Source organism: Hypomesus nipponensis, chromosome 9, assembly GCF_054491055.1.
Source record: "Hypomesus nipponensis isolate SF chromosome 9, ASM5449105v1, whole genome shotgun sequence".
Classification (NCBI taxonomy): Eukaryota; Metazoa; Chordata; class Actinopteri; order Osmeriformes; family Osmeridae; genus Hypomesus; species Hypomesus nipponensis.
In genome coordinates, this window is record NC_140369.1 from 14530168 (window position 1) to 14550000 (window position 19833).

The 19833-nt window shown below is 46.6% G+C and overlaps 3 protein-coding genes across 5 annotated transcripts in view; 1 reads left to right on the top strand and 2 right to left on the bottom strand.

The window, feature by feature from the left end:
* Nucleotides 1-52: 52 nt before the first annotated feature.
* On the bottom strand, nt 53-1835 carry rpl22 (ribosomal protein L22). The gene is made up of 4 exons (XM_084706049.1): nt 1806-1835; nt 1134-1244; nt 691-815; nt 53-244 (listed from the first exon to the last, which is right to left on the bottom strand). The coding sequence occupies exons 1-4, from the start codon at nt 1815-1817 to the stop codon at nt 100-102; spliced, it is 393 nt and encodes a 130-aa protein (XP_084562175.1). The 5' UTR covers nt 1818-1835; the 3' UTR covers nt 53-99.
* Nucleotides 1836-11878: 10043 nt separating this feature from the next.
* rnf207a (ring finger protein 207a) lies at nt 11879-15589 on the top strand. Its single transcript, XM_084705619.1, has 7 exons — nt 11879-12230; nt 13169-13347; nt 13586-13915; nt 14133-14184; nt 14341-14458; nt 14638-14730; nt 14839-15589. Exons 2-7 carry the CDS (start codon nt 13219-13221, stop codon nt 14966-14968), a joined length of 852 nt encoding a protein of 283 aa, XP_084561745.1. The 5' UTR covers nt 11879-12230; nt 13169-13218; the 3' UTR covers nt 14969-15589.
* Nucleotides 15590-17621: 2032 nt separating this feature from the next.
* agtrap (angiotensin II receptor-associated protein) overlaps nt 17622-19833 on the bottom strand; it is an 8929-nt gene continuing 6717 nt past the window's right edge. Inside the window, exons 5-8 of one of the 3 annotated variants that reach the window (XM_084704061.1) lie at nt 19582-19833; nt 18551-18621; nt 18074-18195; nt 17622-17695 (exon numbers count right to left, since the gene is read on the bottom strand). The exon at nt 19582-19833 is cut by the window's right edge and continues 708 nt beyond it. The gene's annotated coding sequence lies outside the window, so the exon portion shown is untranslated. Of the gene's footprint in view, nt 17696-18073; nt 18196-18550; nt 18625-19569 lie in introns of all 3 variants that reach the window. The other 2 variants (XM_084704062.1, XM_084704060.1) reach the window with 2 other exon arrangements.

Genomic DNA, 19833 nt, shown 5'->3' on the forward strand with positions numbered 1-19833 from the left:
ACATTCACAGAATGCACTGAGTGGTTTGACAGGAGTAAAGACAGCTTGCAAATTATTTTCCCCCATCAACCTTTTATTGATGACAATAATGGCATGCATTTAATCATCATCTTCCTCCTCTTCCTCATCCTGGTTGATCTGGAAGTAGCGCAGCTCATAGCTCTCCTTGGTGTTGGCCACCACTCTGAGCCAGTCTCTCAGATTGTTCTTCTTCAGGTACTTCTTAGTGAGATACTTCAGATACCTGGAGCCAGCACAGAAAATGATTAAAGACCACAAATTGATAGTTTAACTTAAAAATGGCTGATGTCCTATGTTAGCACACCAAACCAGCAACCAAGTGAAAATAAAGTTACAATAGTCTAGCTTTCAACCTTCATTTATGCTAGAATTTATGAGGAAATATGTCATGCTTAACCACTGTCTGAGATATGGAAGATCTATGGAGATCTAATACCCGAACGCCATGTCTGTGATTCATGGTGTCTCCAGTGAGAATCTCAAAACAAATCTACCCCAGATACACATGCATGCCTTACAAATCTTAACAGGATATCCGGACATTCAATAACAGTAGTTAAAACCCGTTCCCAGTTACGGTCACAGTGACATTGATTCCGGGAACCTCTAACAGGCTAAACAAATACAACACTAAAAAGCACACCCTGACCCTCTGGAGATCTGACCTACCTTTTGGAGAAAGGCACCTCGGAGTTCACCCCGATCTTGCTCTTGCTCCTCTCAATGGACACCACTCCACCTCCCAAGCTCCCAGCTTTGCCGTTCACCTTGATGCGTTCTTGCAGAAACTGCTCCTGAGGAAGAAAAGCCCCCAAAAAACATTAAAAAAGCACATTCTGGTGTCACAATGACAGGTGAATCTCAGACTGGCTACCTACACAGCAAAGCATTGAGCCACATCCCATATCTATATAGGCCATCATTATAAACAACTACTAATGCGTTTCATGCAACTTGAAGGCATAGGCCTACTCTTTAGATCATTAAATGACTGTCATCAACAAGTCATACTTTATAGCAAGAAGATTAATATACTGGTTGCCTACAAGCACGAAGCAAAAATATGGGCATTTGTATTTATTTATTGCAGTACTGGTTGATGGTGAACTTACAAAGTTTGCAGCGTCCATGATGCCATCTTCCACTGGATGGGTGCAGTCCAGAGTAAACTTTAAAAGCTGCTTCTTCCGCTTACCACCCTGCTTTTTAGTCACCAGCTTTTTCTGTCAAAACAACAAGTAATGTTCCTCAAACGACCAGTTTGTTTTCATAAAATGATTCATTCAGAAGTGGGACAGCACACTAATTCGCGACAACATCAACTATTTGTAAAACACTTCCCAGTTGTATTGAAACAGCTGTCAGTAAGTGGTTTACTTTGCTTTTCAGAAAGCTCCTCGTCATGTAAATCACATAGGCTACAACGATTTGTGATTTCACATGCCGTGGAACAAAATGTACCTTTTAAATATTAATAGTATCCCTGTTCTGTATCCCCTTGTGGGTTATTTAACTTGCAAAATAAGCTGTAAGAAGTACATTAAAGCTTAAGCCGTAAAAAGCTACACTAGTAGCATTAGCTACTGTAGCTAACGTACTGACACATGTCGGCGTCAACGTAGCTCCACAACACGTGCAACTTAAATGCTACTATCTGTACTTTACTAAAATGCATAATTACGCTACTTTTCTAGCCCTTTGGGAAAGCGATGCTTTCTGAATAACGTGTACATTGCATTTAAAATATGTTTTTCTGCTGTCTACATTAGCAGAGGTGTACTCACGATGGGGGCCATAGTTGAAGAGGCTCTAACTTGGGATGCCAGGTAAGTAAGATACCATCCCTCTTCTGAGATTTTTGAACTCTCCAAGAAGCTGATTTATACGCTTCGTTTTTCATCGTTTTAAAAACAAAAATCTGCACGTGATCTGTACAAGATATTGAATACAATTAGAATATGTAAAAGATCTGCATGCAAAAAAAAGTTATTTATTTGTGATTTAGTCTTGAGTGATTAAGTATAATATCGATGTCAATTGGAGTTTGTTTTGATAGGGTCATGCTTTGGCATGACGAGTAGTCAACGCTTGCTTTGTGCAGTCTATAATTGTACTGTAGAAAGCTCACTAAAACGCTTTAGCCCACATTAAACCCAACCTAACATGGGCTGTGTTTTTTTATGGGATAGTGGTTTTATGTGTTTGGGAACATATTTCTCCACCACTTCTCTCTACCTCTCTCCCTTTGCTCAGACTCTACCCATCTTTCTCCCTTTCCCTCCCCCTCCATCACTCTCCTTCACATTCTTTCTTTCTCTCACAGCCACCTTACCTATATCTTACCCCACACTCTATTCTTCCCACTCTCTCCCCCAGTCTCCCCCCTTAGCTGGCTCCTCTACTGTCTTCTCCTCTCTGTGAGGGGGGCTTGGGTGCACACGGGCCAGTCAGCTGTCTGGCGTCAGGGGGCCAGCGGGCCACCATTGAAGCCATTCCAGGCAGGGAGAGCTGACAGCCCCAGTGAAAGGTAAGACAGTATGGTCCGTGTTGTCCATAGACAGAAAGCCAGTCTGTTTACAGCTATGGCTGCACAGCTGGGGCTTCGTGGTCATAATATGTTGGTTTAAGACAGCAGAAAGACAGAAGTACTGTCAAAGTAATGCAACATTAGAGGAATTCATGTTAGTCGATTGACAATGTTTTTTCAAATTTCAACCCTGAGAATTTATAATGTGGCCAGCATATAAGATGAATAGAGATCCTTTGGTAAGTTTGTGTTATATCTCAAATAGTTAGAAGGCACCGTGTACTAAAGACTTGTAAACAAACACTGGTGAATTTACTCCAAGAGGAGAATCTGCTTCTACATCCATAGTTGATGTGAATCAAAGATTGAAAACACAGTTTGGACTCATCATTTACAGTTCACTATTTTATACACTGTTCATCCACTGTTTGTAAAAAAAAAACAGATTCTACGGCCACTAGTATGTCTATAATGTATGTCTATAAGGCATGTTTACCTGTACTGTATGTTTGCATGTCAATAGAACACACCAGACTGTCTAACAGAATCTTTCCAAGCAGACGGCAGGAGGGGTGTTCTCTCTTCTTGATAACCTGTGTTACCTGAACTGTGCCAATGCTCCCACCTTCCCTTCTGCCACCTGCAACATGTGTTCCACAAGCAGGACAAGCACCCATGTCTACTGGACTGCTACCACATCTACTGTGCCCGCTGTCTTCGCGGCAAAGTCCAAGAGAGCCCACTCAGGGAGCAACTGAGTGGAATTGAGCCAGTGCAAGAGGTGGAATTGAGCCAGTGTTCTCACAAGCTGTGTTTTCATTATCCCCATGTGGTCTTTGAGCCAAAGTTACTGGTTACAATACCAATGTTAGGAATATTTTCAGTCGGTTTCAAGTTCAGTTCTAGCTGTGTGCTTCAGCCTGTACAGACAGTGATGAATACAACTGTCTTTGTTTTTGGTCTAATACATTGGTGCCATTCATGAAAGCATTTGCTTTTGAAGAAGTGCATGACCTGAAGTTTTGAGTGACTTGGGCAGGTTACTTCATGGGGGCCCTGTGGAGCTTTGTTGGGGTGTTGTGTGTTGGGGTGGAGTTTGTTTTGGTAGGATGGCTTGTGTTGGGGTATTGAGGTAGGATGATGAGGAGGTCAAGGTGGGGTTTGATGGATTGGGTCTGTTGGGGTAGAGCTATGTAGATGTGAAGCTTAGGAGTGGGATTTGTCAGGGTGGGGTGGGGGGGATGGAGAATGTGACGTGGTGGGAGGTGTAGATGCATGTGTTGTGGTGTGTTGGAGCATGTTGCGTTGGTTGGTGTGTAGGGAAGCCTGATAATCTACCACAGCTGTGAGGTCGTCCCAGGCTTCTGCCCCTCCCCCCTGGAGTGAATACTCAGCATGGCGGACTGGGTTCCTGCTCAAAACCAGCACACAGTCACATGACAAGAAAGTCTTCATTGGCTTCTTGGCAGCCGAGACCACAGCTCGGAGCAATTAAACTCCACCTCGTTCTGCCCTGCTCAATTCATCCCCTACTGGAGATTGACTCATGGTTAGGACCCTGAAGACCTCTGGGATAAACTCACTGATCAAAGGCCCATTGGGCAGGAGGAGAGAGAGAGCTTCACTGGAAAAAGATGACTCAGTAAATGTAGCTTAATCTAAGTCCAGGCAGGTCTTTTCCAGTGCTTCAGACAGTTCTGAACCCAGACCACCCAGCCAGTTTGGAACTCTGTGGATGCCCTGCCAATGTATTCATGTTGGGAACTCAATGATGCCATGTCGAGGGTGGATATGCCAGTCTAAAAGCCTTGTAGTATTGACTGATCTTGTACATGGCTGGATGCATAACCGGGGTTGGGATCCTGTCAAAGCCTGTAGCTAAATGTGTCCCTTTGTTGTGGAGTGTGACCCGGATCTTTAGCAGTCCTAGGGGTCTTTGCCAGTCTGACCCTGCCAGCCTGACAGCGTGGTCCTGCTCAGGTTGTGTCTACCCAGACCCAGCACATACATACATACATACATCTGTGAGTATTGTGCCACCTTACAAACTAGCACTTGGATAACCAGCCATAAACCTCTGGTGGCACTGTGCAAGATAGCATCAGGAATCAGGTGAGTAAACCGAGACCAAGATTTCTCTATAAACAAGCAAACAGCAAAAAACTGTGGCAGGTATCTGTCTTCGAAAGAGGTCTTATTCTGAAAAACATACAGTGCACATCCAAGTTCGCTTTTGTCCAAATACAAAACAGACAATAGTTAAGATGTCCCCCCCCCACAAAATTACAAGTGTACAGTATAAACACTTTCAGGGACTTTTGAGACACTGTGTCATAGAATCAATATAGATTATTTAGTATACACATCTACGGAACGCAGATCAATCTTGTGGGCCACGGATGTAGTCCAGGTCAGATGAGTTAGCTGGTATGATGTGTTTCCAGTGGAGATCAGTCGGTGGGCTCTCCCCAGTCTGCCTATCTCTCCCCAGTCTGCTGGTCTCTCCCCAGTCTGCTGGTCTCCCTGCAGCCTGACTCAGTGCCCAGGCTGGACCAGACCCACGCAGGCTTGCTGCTCATGGCTCTATTCATCTGGAGGCCCACTGCCACTGTCTCTCTGTCATGTCATCTAGGAAGTCACCGCCTCGCTATTAGCGGAACACAATTGACCCTGTTGCTATGAAAACGAGAAGCGGGGGCAGATGTGTGTACATGTGTATGTGTGTGTGTGTTTGAATGTGTATGTGTGTGGTTTTGTTTAACTGCTCTTGTTGGGAGTAGAAGTCTCCATAAGGATAGCAATTTAAGAAAAGAATGCCCATGTGGGGACATATTCTTGTCCCCCACAACTGTGCTAAAGTTTAGGGTTAGAATTAGGGTTAGAATTACAGTGATAACACTCCTTTGAATGGGAATGAATTGTTGGTCCTCACTAGGATAGTAAAACAAACGTGTGTGTGTGTGTGTCTTTGCAATTGGCACCAGGCCCTTATGAGTGGTTAGCATGAGGACAGCACTAAGACAGGCTATCATAGAGTTACATGATAAAGACAGCAGCATCTGGTAGCTGTCCCCTGCCTTCTGTATCCTGACAACAGGCCTCGGGAAACATAGAAGACTTTCCTGCAAAATGTATCTATTTTAGGTTTATCTATACTTTGGATTTTGCTATACACAGTATATGTAAAGCCTTTTTAGTATTGTGATTCTAAAACCACAATGTCCAAACATGAAACAAGTAGGACTGGTGTGTCAGGATGCTTTCGTATGTGGCCTGGGTTTAAATGTCAGGGCTGCATATAACTGGGCAGCTTGTGAGCAGTTACACTCTAAAATTAATTCACATTACAAGTTTATGAGCGTGATGCCATGCCTGCGGCCTGCCATAAAAGAGAATTATTTGGTGTGATGAATGTATAAGTGTGGAGCCTCAGTAGTGAAACGAATGTGACAGAGCGCCATCTCCTGGAGTGTCAGGGGAGGGCAGCATCATCCGAATGAGGTCAGACATTATGACTACAATATATAGTACCCCTGCACTTTCTGTGTCTATCACTGTCTCAGTGTCTGTCGCTGTGCGTGTGTCTCACCATGCGTTTGTACGGTATACCTGTCACTCTGACTTGACCGTGTCTGTAACTTTTTCGGACTTGCTGTTTGCGTTTGTGTGTCGGAGTGTATATCTGGGAGAAAGCGTGTTTGTGTGTTCTTGTGTGTGTGTGTTCCTGTGTGTGTCTGTGTGTATGTGCTTCTTTGTGTTTATGTGTGTCTCTGTGTGTTATGTGTGTGTGTGTGTGTGTGTGTGACAGACACCCATCTGTAGTGAAGGGGGTGAACACCCCCCTCCCGCGGACCGTCTGCTCCAGTTCCTGGTTGACAACTCCACTGACACCAGAGGGGACTATTCCCTGTGCCAACTGTGACAGGAGAACAGTAAACAGGTACGATGCACACAGCCCTGCATAACGGCCGTGTGAGTCTCTGTGTGTGTGTGTTTTGCATCTTGGTGTGTTTATACGTGTGTACTCGCTGTATGTGCTGTGGTGTCTCACTGCATGTCTTTCAGTGTGTGTCCCTATGTGTGTGTGGTTCTATCTGTGTGTGGGTGTGTGTGCCTGCAGGACTCAGGGGGATGGACTTCTGTATCAGGTGTAGCCATCCGCTGTGTTGAACGGGCAGGGACTGTACACACCAGGCTAGGATCAGAATATTGTGTCTCTGGTCAAACGCCCCAAAGAGGGCCACAGGCAGTGCCGTGAGTGTCATCTGTGCTAAGGTCCAAACAGGATAAGCTGTCTGTGTCATCTGTACTCGATGCTAACAGAAGTCTGCTTGTGCTGTCCGACACCCGCTGAAGGCCATGACAGGAGAGGTGGGCCTCAACGTGGCCCAGCAGGAGGCCCCATTCTGCTGTCTCCTCTGCAGCACGCAGGTAACGACATACTCCCTCTCGCCAAGCCCATGGAGAAGGAATCAGTGATGGGTTTTTGATGTTGTAAAATGAATGTCATTTGTTCTAACTGTGTGATTATTAGCTTCTAGGAGGGGATGGTGTCATGCGTGTTCACCACTGGGTGTCTCTCTTGCGTTGACTGTTAAAATATGCTTGTGTGTCGGTCAATCCAGGACCAACTCTTGGTTCACACTTGTGTATTTTTGCGGAGCTGTCTGCACAGGGTGGGCTTGCTGCAAAGTCTTGTGTTACTGATAGGCTGCTGTGGAAGAATTGTGAAACATCTGTTTTCTGTATGCCATGTGCATTTGTACGAACCCCAAGAATTGAGTTTTTTCAACTTTCACATCCGTATTTTGATGCGGTAAAAGCCGCTCTCTGCCATTTTGAAAATGTAAACAAGTCAAACGTGGTTGTAGGGATTGCATAGAAATATTATGTACGAGTTGAGTTTCCCAAACAGATGAAACTATGCCCTAACCTAGAATGTTAAACCATAGTGGCTCCACTGATGCCTCCTCCTAGCACCAGAACATGGAGAACTGTCAGGTTCTTGTCTGGATAATCAGTTTCCAACTAGTGTGGTAAACCAGCCTGACTTCACAAGCTCATGCTCTGCTTGACCTGTATGGACGTTTCACAAGCCGACAGTGACTCTCCACGTGTTTTGAGAGGACACAGTGGTTGCCATGGCAGTCCTCATTATCGGCCAGTCATTATGGCACACATGGGTTTATGACAAAGTCATGCGTGTCACACGCACGGCGTTAACCTGACAGAGCGAGAGAGAGAGCACTTCCTCCTCCACAACACGCGTTCCTCCACGACGGTGAGAGTTGGGCCACACACACACTCACACAGGCACACTGGCACGTGTATACACAGACGCATACACACGTACAGTACGCATGCGTACACACAGTCCGGGTTCGTAGAGTGCGTAGCCATCCTGGAGGCAATGATCTTTACACTCTGGTGACAGTCCATTACAGACACTGCTCCAGCAGAGCAGGGAAGCTAAGGGACACTGGACTGTGAGCAGTCCTGCCACTAGGGGTGTGTGTGTGTGTGTGTGTGTGTGTGTGTGTGTGTGTGTGTGTGTGTGAGGTAGTGTGTGTGTGTGTGAGGTAGTGTGTGTGTGAGGTAGTGTGTGTGTGTGTGTGTGTGTGTGTGTGTGTGTGTGTGTGTGTGAGGTAGTGTGTGTGTGTGTGAGGTAGTGTGTGTGTGAGGTAGTGTGTGTGTGTGTGAGGTAGTGTGTGTGTGTGTGAGGTAGTGTGTGTGTGTGTGTGTGTGTGTGTGAGGTAGTGTGTGTGTGTGTGAGGTAGTGTGTGTGTGTGTGTGTGTGTGTGAGGTAGTGTGTGTGTGTGTGAGGTAGTGTGTGTGTGTGTGTGTGTGTGTGTGTGTGTGAGGTAGTGTGTGTGTGTGTGAGGTAGTGTGTGTGTGTGTGTGTGTGTGTGTGAGGTAGTGTGTGTGTGTGTGAGGTAGTGTGTGTGTGTGTGTGTGTGTGTGTGAGGTAGTGTGTGTGTGAGGTAGTGTGTGTGTGTGTGTGTGTGTGTGAGGTAGTGTGTGTGTGAGGTAGTGTGTGTGTGAGGTAGTGTGTGTGTGAGGTAGTGTGTGTGAAGCTGTGTGTGTGAGGCAGTGTGTTTGTGAGGCAGTGTGTGAGGCAGTGTGTGAGGTAGTGTGTGTGTGAGGTAGTGTGTGTGAAGCTGTGTGTGTGAGTCAGTGTGTGAGGCAGGGTGTGTGGTGTGTCGGAGCCAGTCTGTGTGAGGCAGTATATGTGTGTTGTGTGTGTGAGGTAGGGTGTGTGCCCGCACATGTGCATGAGGAGAGAGTGTATTGGGTTTCATTCTACAGTATGGCCATCTTTAATGAGATTTTTCTGTCCTTAGTCCTTGGTCTCTCTCACCCACTCTGCCTGGAAGCTAACTCGGGGCTGGATTCCTGGAAGGGAGTTCAAGGCTATTTATGTCAGGCAGAGACTGTGTGTTCAACACTGTGTCTTGGTGTTCAGATGTATGTGTTTATAATAGAAGGCGACAAATAGATAAGGGTTAGGGTTGGACTTAGAAACAAGGAAAATGGGATACTGCTTGAACAGTTCATGGAAAAGATAAATGGTTGTTTCAGTTTATCTGTGTGTGTGTGTGTGTGTATGTGTTTGCATGTGTGCATGTGTGAGCGTGTGTGTGAGTTTGTGTTTGTGTGCATGCGTATATGTGTGTGTGTGTGTTCTCAGTCAGTGCAAGTAGATGGAGTAGCTGAGTTAGCTGGCTGTTCTCTTGCCAACACTGCAGGTCAGAGAGAGAGAGCAGCATGGAGGTGTTTCCAGGAGCAAACACACAACACAGTCCCCCTGAACAACACCTGTCTGTCGTGCTGATATCACCTGTCTGCTGGTGTCTGTACTGGTGTCTTTACTGGTGTCTGTACTAGTGTCTGTACTGATAGTGTACTCATGTCTGTACTGGTGTCTGTACTAGTGTCTGTACTGATAGTGTACTCATGTCTGTACTGGTGTCTGTACTAGTGTCTGTACTGATAGTGTACTCATGTCTGTACTGGTGTCTGTACTAGTGTCTGTACTGATAGTGTACTCATGTCTGTACTGATAGTGTACTCGTGTCTGTACTGATAGTGTACTAGTGTCTGTACTGATAGTGTACTGGTGTCTGAACTGATAGTGTACTGGTGTCTGTACTGATAGTGTACTCATGTCTGTACTGATAGTGTACTCGTGTCTGTACTGATGGTGTACTGGTGTCTGTACTGATAGTGTACTCTTGTCTGTACTGATAGTGTACTCATGTCTGTACTGATAGTGTACTCATGTCTGTACTGATAGTGTACTCATGTCTGTACTGATAGTGTACTCATGTCTGTAACTTAGTATTCACTGATGTATTTACTGTTGGAGAAGCTCCCTAACTTTTGTTCTCGGTTGTTTGTTCCTCAACTTCCCCAAAGTGATCAATAAAGTCCCGACATACCTTACTACCTTACAAGACATGGCTACTTAACGGCCCCTCTAGGCCTGTTCTCGTCGCTGGGTTAGGAATGAAGGCCTGATATCAGACTGGACTTACCACAAACCACAAGGGAGTACTTGCCAGACCACACTGGAAACCACAACCTCTCTCCCTTTAACCTGTGACCTCTCTCTGTGCCCCCCAGTGAAAGTGTGGGTGTGACCTGTGACCTCCACCTCCACACCCCAGATCAATACACACTACCGGAGCGAGTTCGCCCGCCACAAACCTCCTTGACGAGCGCTGGCCTGTTCCCGTTACCATTACAACCAGCGTGGCGACCCGTCACAAATCTCCACTCCAGGAAGTGATGGCTCCAGTGCGTCAATCCCCCGGTTGCAGGTTGACCCAGCCCCACTCCCCATCCGAGTATCGTGGGGTTTTCTCCTTTCCTGAGGCTGGCAGCTTGACAGCGCTGGCAGAGCTGAGGTAGGGAGCCTGTGGTGGGGTGTGGGCACAGCTGGTGTGAGGGTAGGGAGCCCGTGGTGGGGTGTGGGCACAGCTGGTGCCAGGGTAGAGAGCCCGTGGTGGGATGTGGGCACAGCTGGTGTGAGGGTAGGGAGCCTGTGGTGGGGTGTGGGCACAGCTGGTGTGAGGGTAGGGAGCCCGTGGTGGGGTGTGGGCACAGCTGGTGTCAGGGTAGGGAGCCCGTAGTGGGGTGTGGCCACAGCTGGTGTCAGGGTAGGGAGGTGTCACACTGAGCCCCCAGCATGTCAGTTATTCTGTTTGTCTGTCAGGCTGTGAGCAGAGCGAAGGCCCTTAGGCGGGTTTATGTAACTCACCTTGGTCTGATTAACAGGGCCAAACAGGCGCACACACACATACACACACACACACACACACCTCCAGCCACCCCACATCGACCACTCGTCGCCAGCTCCAGTGCATGATCTTCCTGTTCCAGGGAAGCGGGCGATAACAAACGGAGGGAGGGAGGGAAATAGACAGAGGGGGAGGGGGAGAAGGAGGAAGGGAGGGAGGGTGGGTGGGACAGAGAAAGAACTTGAAAGAGAGAAGGAGAGAGGGAGGAAGGGAGAGAGGGACTGAGAGTGAAGCAGAGGGGAAAGAGAGAGAGAGAGAGAGAGAGAGAGAGAGAGAGGGGGAGGGAGGGAGGGGGGAGGGGGGAGGGAGGGAGGGAGGGAGGGGGGAGGGGGGAGGGGGGAGAGGGAGAGAGAGTGTGTGCAGTCCTGCAAAGCCAGGTTTCCAGGAAGGAGCTCTCTGGTCCGTGTGTCACCCTGGTGTCTGGACCCGTGGTGTCTGGGAGGCTCTGTGTGTCCCTGCCCTGCTAACGCCCCCTCACCCCACCACCCCGTCAGAGCAGGGTGGCACACAGGTTGAAGGCTTCACTTTATTGGCTGGGAATCCAGAACAGAGAGAGAGAATTCCGAAAATGATGTTTCCTTTTCATGTTGCCTGTCATCACTCTTAGTTCAACGTTGTTTGCAAACCTGGAAAGCCACAGCTTATGTTGCCAGGCAGTTTTCACGGTTAGCATTATCACCTCAAACCACTTAGTGTAGTTGGAGCTTTCAATGCATCCCAGAGCAGAGTGTTCCGGCATGTTCTCCCATCCCCGGCCTTGGACACAACTGACGCACGTTCTCTCGACTAATTTTCCACATCAATCACTCCCAACTGTTCACAAGTCCGTAACCCCCCAGCCACCCCCTGCTGTAACTGACAGGCCTGCCCTCCAATCAGCAGCCCTCATCTGGTGTAGGATGCTTAATGGGCAAGGACGGGCGGCAGGCAGGCAGACCAAAACTATTTTTATCAGAATTTCACAGAACTCTCCAGGATCCATCTGGTGGACAGGCACTGGGGCACGTTTTTTTCCCCCCCATGCCGCTGATGTCACTGCATGTGTGGATGTGTTAAAAGGTGATTGCTGGGGCAGGACGAGGGATCTGGAAGAGGACTGGACGTGTTGGACATGAGCGAGCGGAGGACTCTCCCTCACACACAGACTCCCTCCCCAGGCAGCACGACCACTCACTGTAGCTGCTGAAAGTGGGTCTGCCCAGGAACCGGGCGCGACCAGGGGTAACCAGGAGTAACAAGCGATGACCGGGAGTAACCAGGGGTAGCTAGGAGTCACCAGGGGTAACCGAGAGGTACCAGGTGTAACCAGGAGTCACTAGGGGTAACCGGGAGTAACCAAGAGTGACTAATAAGGAGTGACCAGGAGCCTCCCTGAGCCCCAGGTAAAGCTACTTTTCTCCTCTAGTTGTGGAGATGCGTTCGAACAACAGTTCTAGTTGTGTTCTGGAGATGCGTTCTAACAACAGTTCTAGTTGTGTTCTGGAGATGCGTTCTAGCAACAGCTCTAGTTGTGTTCTGGAGATGCGTTCTAACAACAGCTCTAGTTGTGTTCTGGAGATGCGTTCTTGCAACAACTCGAACTGGAGATAGATGAGATAGCGCAAAGGAAGAGGATGGTGGATAACAGTTACTGATGCATAAAGCAGATGGAATGGTTTCCTTTATTGTCTGCCTGTCTCTTCAGACAAATGGTTTGCATGGCCAGTTGTAAACATACTAACTGGAATGCCATTCTCTGAATAGCCTGCATGGAGTTATGGCTCTGTGAAACCCTAGCTGTGAGGAGAATCTGCTAAGCAGAATGACCTTTGGACAGCAATAAGACTGACCAGCTCTGAGGGTTTCCATTCACCGAAGTAATCACTAACAATTAGCCTCACTGATGCTAACCCCACTTTAAGTTCCATTTTGAAAGACCATCACATGATAGAACGTACTGTGTGCTTGTGCCACATATTATGCGTGTTCTACTCCCTCAACGCTCAATGCAGTTTGTCTCAGTGCCCAAACTAATCCCTACCTTTCTACCTCGATCCCCCACATCTCCACCCATCCCTTTTTCCGTCAGCCTCAGAGATTACCATGAATTCCTAATTATGTTTATACCCCTTTTTGTCAACATCCTCTTGTGGAAAAGGGAATGGAAATGTATACATGTGACAGCCTTCACATTACACCTCTACATACCTTCAAACATCACAACACCCACCAGTAGATACTCCTCGGGAAACACCACAGTGTGTCTTAGATGCTGCTGTCAGAAACACACATTGTTGGCATGGCAAAGGCTGGACAGCCCTTGGGTCTCCATCTCCTCCAGCTTCCCGTCGCCCCTCTCCACGCCCCTGCCGCTCCCCGCCCCTCGGTGACATGCCCCTGGGCTCGGCCGAGGGGCCCCGGCCCGCCTCCCATCGCTCGATCTGCACCGAGGTCCTCCTGGCACAGGGGGGTGACACTCCCTTCACCCAGCACTGCCGCAGTTATGAGAACACATACAGGGTGAGCGATGTAGTGGGATCCCATGGCTGGGTGGTGGTTATAGGTCTGTCAGGGGTTGGAACAGTGTGTTTGTGTGTGTATGGGTGAGTGCATGCTCATATATGCGGGCATAAGGGCATGTATGTGTATCTGTGAGCCTGTGTGCTTGGATGGAGGTGCATGCTTGTGTGTGTGTGTGTGTGTGTGTGCACATGTGCATGTATATTTATGTGTGTGTGTGCATGTGTGTACTCCCCAGACCCTCCAGGCAGACATCCAGAGGCTGAAGGACCAGGTGCAGGAGCAGCACAGAGACCTGACCAAGCACCACTCGGTCATCAGCACAGACACCATGGGGGCCATATTGGAGCGCTCGCTAGACCTCGACAGCCACATCTCCTCCCAGGTCTCCAACGTGGAGAACAGCAGGGCCACGTTCCTGCAGGCAGGTCCACAGGCCATCAGCACGGCCTGGGACCTGGATCATAGACTGGTCCTACACAGCATTTTCCACATGGGGCAAGGTTTCAGTCCTGCCACACCAGTAGTGATATGTCCTAGATATCACAGTACTGTGCAAAAGTCACAGGTGATAATAATAAAATAAACTGTAAAGCAAAAATGCTTTGAGAGATAATGAAACAAATAAGGTTCAAGGTTGCACTTTTTACACTGTTGCAAAAATTCAGAAGACAAGACAATAAATGTTGTACACAATATTCATGTAAAAATGATTTTTTTCTTTTGCACAGTACTGTATGTCCCAGATACACCCCGATTATAGATCTAGTTGTCTTCACTCCTAGGTGTGGGGCGAGAGGGTGAAGGAGTCAATCAATGAGCAGGAGATCTATGAAGGTAACATAATCCCTAAACAATGTTTTTTTTTGTTGAAGAACTGGGATATTCATTCTCAACCTAGTGTTTTGAAACAAACAAAAACTCAGTACTTCCAACTGAATGGTTTTGAGGTCTCTTCAGATTCATGTTAGTATTTGTTTTGAAACCTTCCAGCTCAGCTTGACGCCCTGCAGCAGCTGAAACAGGACAACACTTACCTGACCACCATCGCTCGCCAGATCCTTCCTTACATCCTCTCCATCGCCAAAGTCCGAGAGCGCCTGGAATCCAGGTCCGTCAACTACACCTTACAGTGTCTTCAAATCCAGCTTCACACAAGCGAAACCTTACACATGTCCTATTTGAGAAGACTGGAGTTTTATTGTGTAAAGAAACGTGACGAGTCACAAAAAATCCAGAGTACCAACATCTATGGCTCGAGTGGATCTGGTAATCTATGCTTTTGTCCAGGTTTCAGGAGACTGCGGCGAGTGATAGTGACCTTACAGAAACCATGCTGAAGATCTATGAAGACAGCAGCACGGCCACAGACAAACAGGACAGGTAGCCTTTCCATCTTGGACACACAGAAAACATATCTTTATGTTGCATCTGTAAAGGCAGTGTGCTCTTGTTGACCCAACTGGTGTTGTTTCACATTGAACACCATAGCCCTCACACCGGCAACCGCTCTCTCATCATCCAATCAGAGGAGGACTCTCCAAAGACCAACAACTGCCATTGGCCCAGAAGGCGGAGGGATAGCCTAGAATCAACCAACCAGAGCGAGATGCCTTTATAAACCCTCCTCCCTCCCAGCTGTTTTAACCCCCACCCCCTGTGCCAGCATGGTTATTGTTGGGTGGCGGCGGGCAGTGGATGTGACACTCTCCCTCTCTGGTACTGGAACGAAGACTAGCCATATCTGTCAGAATAGCCAGAAATTAAAACTTTCACAGGACAACACAAAAAAAAACCTCCTTTCCAGTCCAGCTCTCAGAGATGGACTCATCTAAAGACAGAACTGGATTAAAGATTAACGCTTAGAAAAAAACTGTTGTTACTAGTTTCAGGAACAATTTATATTAAGTGGAATACCTTCCAGTGGCAAGAAGTGGCAATCTTCCTCCCCTGCCTTACAATAGCTACTCCTCCATCTCCACCCTTCCACCCCACCCCTCCAAGCCTCAGGGAATACACCCCCCCCCCTCTCTCTCCACCTCTGGAACATTAGTGAAGTGTCAGCAGTACACTCTTAAGTATTCTGCCATGCAGGAAATCAGCAGGACCTACCTGTCTTCCCTCTCCTCCTTCAACCCCCCCTCTTCCCCACCCTCACCCCCTTGTTTCATGCTCAGCCTCTGCATATTAAGCATTTCAGCTCCCGTGAAAATTATATTTTCAATAAACGGAATCGCTATTGTGTGGGTTTTCATTTTGCTGTATGTGCCAGCACACCCTCTAATAATGCTGGTAATCTACAGCCTGCAGACTTGAACTATTGATTTCTACAGTAGCTAGTGGAATGTTCTTACTCGGCTCGTCATGGCCTCTCTGTTTGGCTAGCTCTGTTTCTCTCCTCTGTAAACCAGTTTAGTAAAGACCTGTGAATCCCATCCGGGAATGTATAACCATATATAATAATAGGTCTAAATAAAAAGTCAAATCAAATCAAATGGATGAAACAAATGAGAGATCAGGAGGCGAAGGTTACCTCAGTATCAGATGAGCAGAAGTGAGACTGTTTAACTCAGAACATATTGGGGTCATGGAGCCTTCTAGAACAGGTCCTTCACTGCTGAGGAGTGAGGTTAGGTGCCTCATTAAAAATACATTTATGACAGCAGGTAACGAATGACTGTGCTGCTGCGGAGGTTCTCTAGACACACACACACAACACACACACACACATGGAATGAGCACACATTTAAATATATCAACCTTTGCAGACTCAACATGCATGCACACACATATGCAAACACACACACACACTTATCCCTATGGTCATATATCATCTCCTCTCACTGCACCACCTTGCTGCACAGCCTCTCCCTCTGTGCTCTCTCATGGACGAGTCAGTCTAGGCTCTAAATAACTTTACATGCGGAACGACAAGTGCTGGGGCAAAGTTATATGTGCAGCCTTTAACAATGACAAAGCAGCAAGAGATTTAACAGCAAACCTATGGCATGATCTCAACAGGGGAGAGAACTAGGGCAGGTTTCATTTGGAGATAGCTTTGGGGTGGATGTGGATGGAGAACTGGGACACAGGCTTTTTCAGGATGCAGGATACATTAGTAGTTAGGTCACAACCGGGGCGATGGAATATAGAATATTCACCACGAACTATGGACCATGATGGTATGTGGAACAAGGTAAATAGAACGTAGAACATGGTATCTGTAACATGTTAGTAGGAAGATGGACTATGGAACATGGTGTATGGAATAAGTGTGAACCAGGCTGATGTCCTACAGTCCTGAAAAGCATAGGCACTTCCTCAGCCCCTGAGTGATCCCAGCTTCTTTTCACGTATTCAGCCATTGGTAAACAGAATTCATTTATTTGCCCTTGTCACCACGGTGACAGGCGGACGAGCCTCAAGGTAAAAAGGTCAAAAGGTGAAGCAGTCCTCCCAAGGGATTCTGGATCTTGAAGGAAAAGCCATCTCTCATCTCTGTCACACTTCTGCCCAGTGTCATGGCAAAACAATCAATATATGTCACACAACCATCATTCCGTGGTGGGCGTAATAAAAATAAATAAAAAACATGTTTTATTCAAGGAATTCATACAGAACAATGGTGGAATCCTCTCACAATATTAATCTTCCCTTGTTCCATGTAATGTACAGACATCTCTTCCAGCTCAGAGGGTATTTTGTGGCATGAGGTGCATGTCATACTGATGAGGTTTCTCTGCCTGCAGAACATCCATGGTCTTACGGACCTGGACGTCCCTCCAAACAAACACTGCCCCGAGGAGCTCTGCCAACCTAGCAACAAAGGCAGCGAGTCTGTCCTTGACTCTGAGGTACCAGATATGTGTGTGTATTAGTGCATGTGTGTGCGTGTGTGTGTGTACATGCAGGGACTCCAGAGATGGAGCCCATTACCCCTCCCCCCCCTTATTAATCAACAGCTCGTTGGGCTGCCAGCCCCCTCCTCTCCTCCTTCTCCTCTCCTCCTCTTCCTTTCCCCCTCTCCATCTCCTCCTCCTCCAGGACGTTGGCCTCCCTCGCTCTGTTGGAGCTCAGCAGGAATGAATCATTAACAGACCGGTTACTCCTTAATTAAGACCTCACCCAGATGCTCTCACAAGAGGAAGAGGGAAATAAATATGGAAAGCAATTGTGTGAGAAAAAGGAGGAAAGAGGTAAGAGAAGAAAAAGAACAAGAAGCTGTTTGTGATTCATGTGGGTCAAAGAGATAACAAAGCACTTCCATGCATGAATAGAATAAATCAAAACCAAGGTTTTTATTGCTGGTCTTCTGGCCACCATAACGTGTCTCGATTGCAGAGCCCACCTGAGGAGATAAAAGCAGTTGAAGTAGAACTAACACAGTGGTGTATCCCACACACATCACAGAAGCACCCAGCCCTGAGGTTTAGGGTTTCCTGAGTTTGCTAAAGCGATTGTGCCTTGGCACGGTGGATTGAGGCGCTGTTTTTAGGGTGAAACTGGGTGGGGAAAAGGCCATGAATTATCACTTGCCTCATTATGTTTTCAGTGTGAAACAAGGCCATTCACACTTTACAACATTCATATTGACAGCATTACTATTCAGTTGATTCAAACATTATTGGTGCACTTACAGTGGAAAACCACTTTTTGTACCAACCTTTCATCCAATGTCATAGATTTAAGGTTCTTTTTCAGGATTAAGTATACGTAAGTGACCTACCCCAGAGCTAAGACATGCTGGATAGCAAGCTAGGAGAAACGACAATCCGGGAATGTTTAGAGAAGTGCTTGAAGGGAGGATGTCAGGGAGGACAGGATGATGAGTGGCTTGTCTGCTCTGAACTGATAAACGAGACGAGAAAGAGAGCGAGGGAGAGAGAACGTGGGAGAAAGAGTGAGAAAGAGAGATAGCGAGACTGAGATTGAGGCAAGACTGGTTCAAGGTTAATAGAAATATCGAGAAGACAGGCATGTAGGGAAGAGTAAGGCAGGATACAAACTCAGTAGCATACATAATGATACAATGAACTGGTTGTAAAAGTGTAGCTCTAGATTAAAACCCTTTATCATGAAATCAACTGACAATCCTCTACGGCAAAATCCATTTTATACGTTCCAATCCGGAGACACAGACAGGACTGGAGACAACATTATTGGTGCTTTTTTTAATTATAACCTTATTGTGCTTTTTAAATACCTCACAGTCCAAATGTAGAACCTGGAAATGGAAGTGTGTTTACATCCGGGGGCACGGAACCATCTGGTAAACTACTGACACAGAGACAAGAGAGTTCCGAACGAATCAGTGAGACCAAAATACAAATAAAAAAGCATTCGAGACACAAATCAAAAATCGACACATCACCACAGACAAAAAAGGAGAACGACATGTACAACATCTCCTACAGGAAAGACTCTGTCATGTCTGGAAGCACTCACAATTCAGTCGAAAGATTTCTCCAAACACGGAAACTGTTAATGGCAGGTGTATGAAAGGTTTGTAACAGACACAGTCACATCCAGGGATGCAGTTGAGAGTTAAATGAGGCACAAAGGAAATATCCAGACCTTCATTCATGGACACACACCTTCTGAACCACCGCTATATAGCATGATTTTCTATTTGATTGTGTACATATTTCATCAGACACCACTACACTACTTGAACCATCTAAAGATACCAGATAAACGTTAAAGCGTGAACAAAAAATGTGTGAATTAAAAAATATTTCATCTTTAGTCAACAAGATGAATAAGTTGTGTTGTTTCATTAAGATGACCACAACAGTCGATGCAGAGGTATGTTGAAGTTTAGTGTTGTTGAAAAGACGTAAAGAAGGAGAAAGCCAATATTTGACATGAAACAGGCAGTAGACTCAAGGGTTAATCATTTGTTTAGCAAGAACTGGACAAGTGACGCCATCGACCGTACGGCTGCAATGAAGGAGTGATCAGCTGTGTGTAAAACGAGAACTTAGGAGAACACAAGGGCATGTCACTGTCAGAAGGCCTCCTTACACAACGATGTCACAAGCAAGTGATTACACACTACCTAAAAAACACTGCTGACTACAAATCACTGCTCCTGACACTGACGATGGGCCTTTTGTATACATTCACATTCACTATCCCTCAAGAGTACCTTAAAGCCTTTTAGCAGTGCAATTCATACACCAACCTCAAAATACTTTTTTTCATATAATGTATATTTTCTACCAGATTTGATACCGTAGTTGATGGGAACAGCAGTCCCTCAAGTTTTGGAATCAGACTGGAATGATGAAGTGGGTTCAATATGTGGGTTGCAGAAGACAGTGCAATTTGGAGGTTAGACACCGATGAAAAAGCAAAAATAAGTTCACTTGTTAAATGTGTTCAATCAAATTCAATAAATAATGCTGCCTAAGACATTCAAACAACTCAATTTGAGGCAGAAGTTGTCAGGACATTCTTACAGTACGCAACAAATGTTTCCTTGTG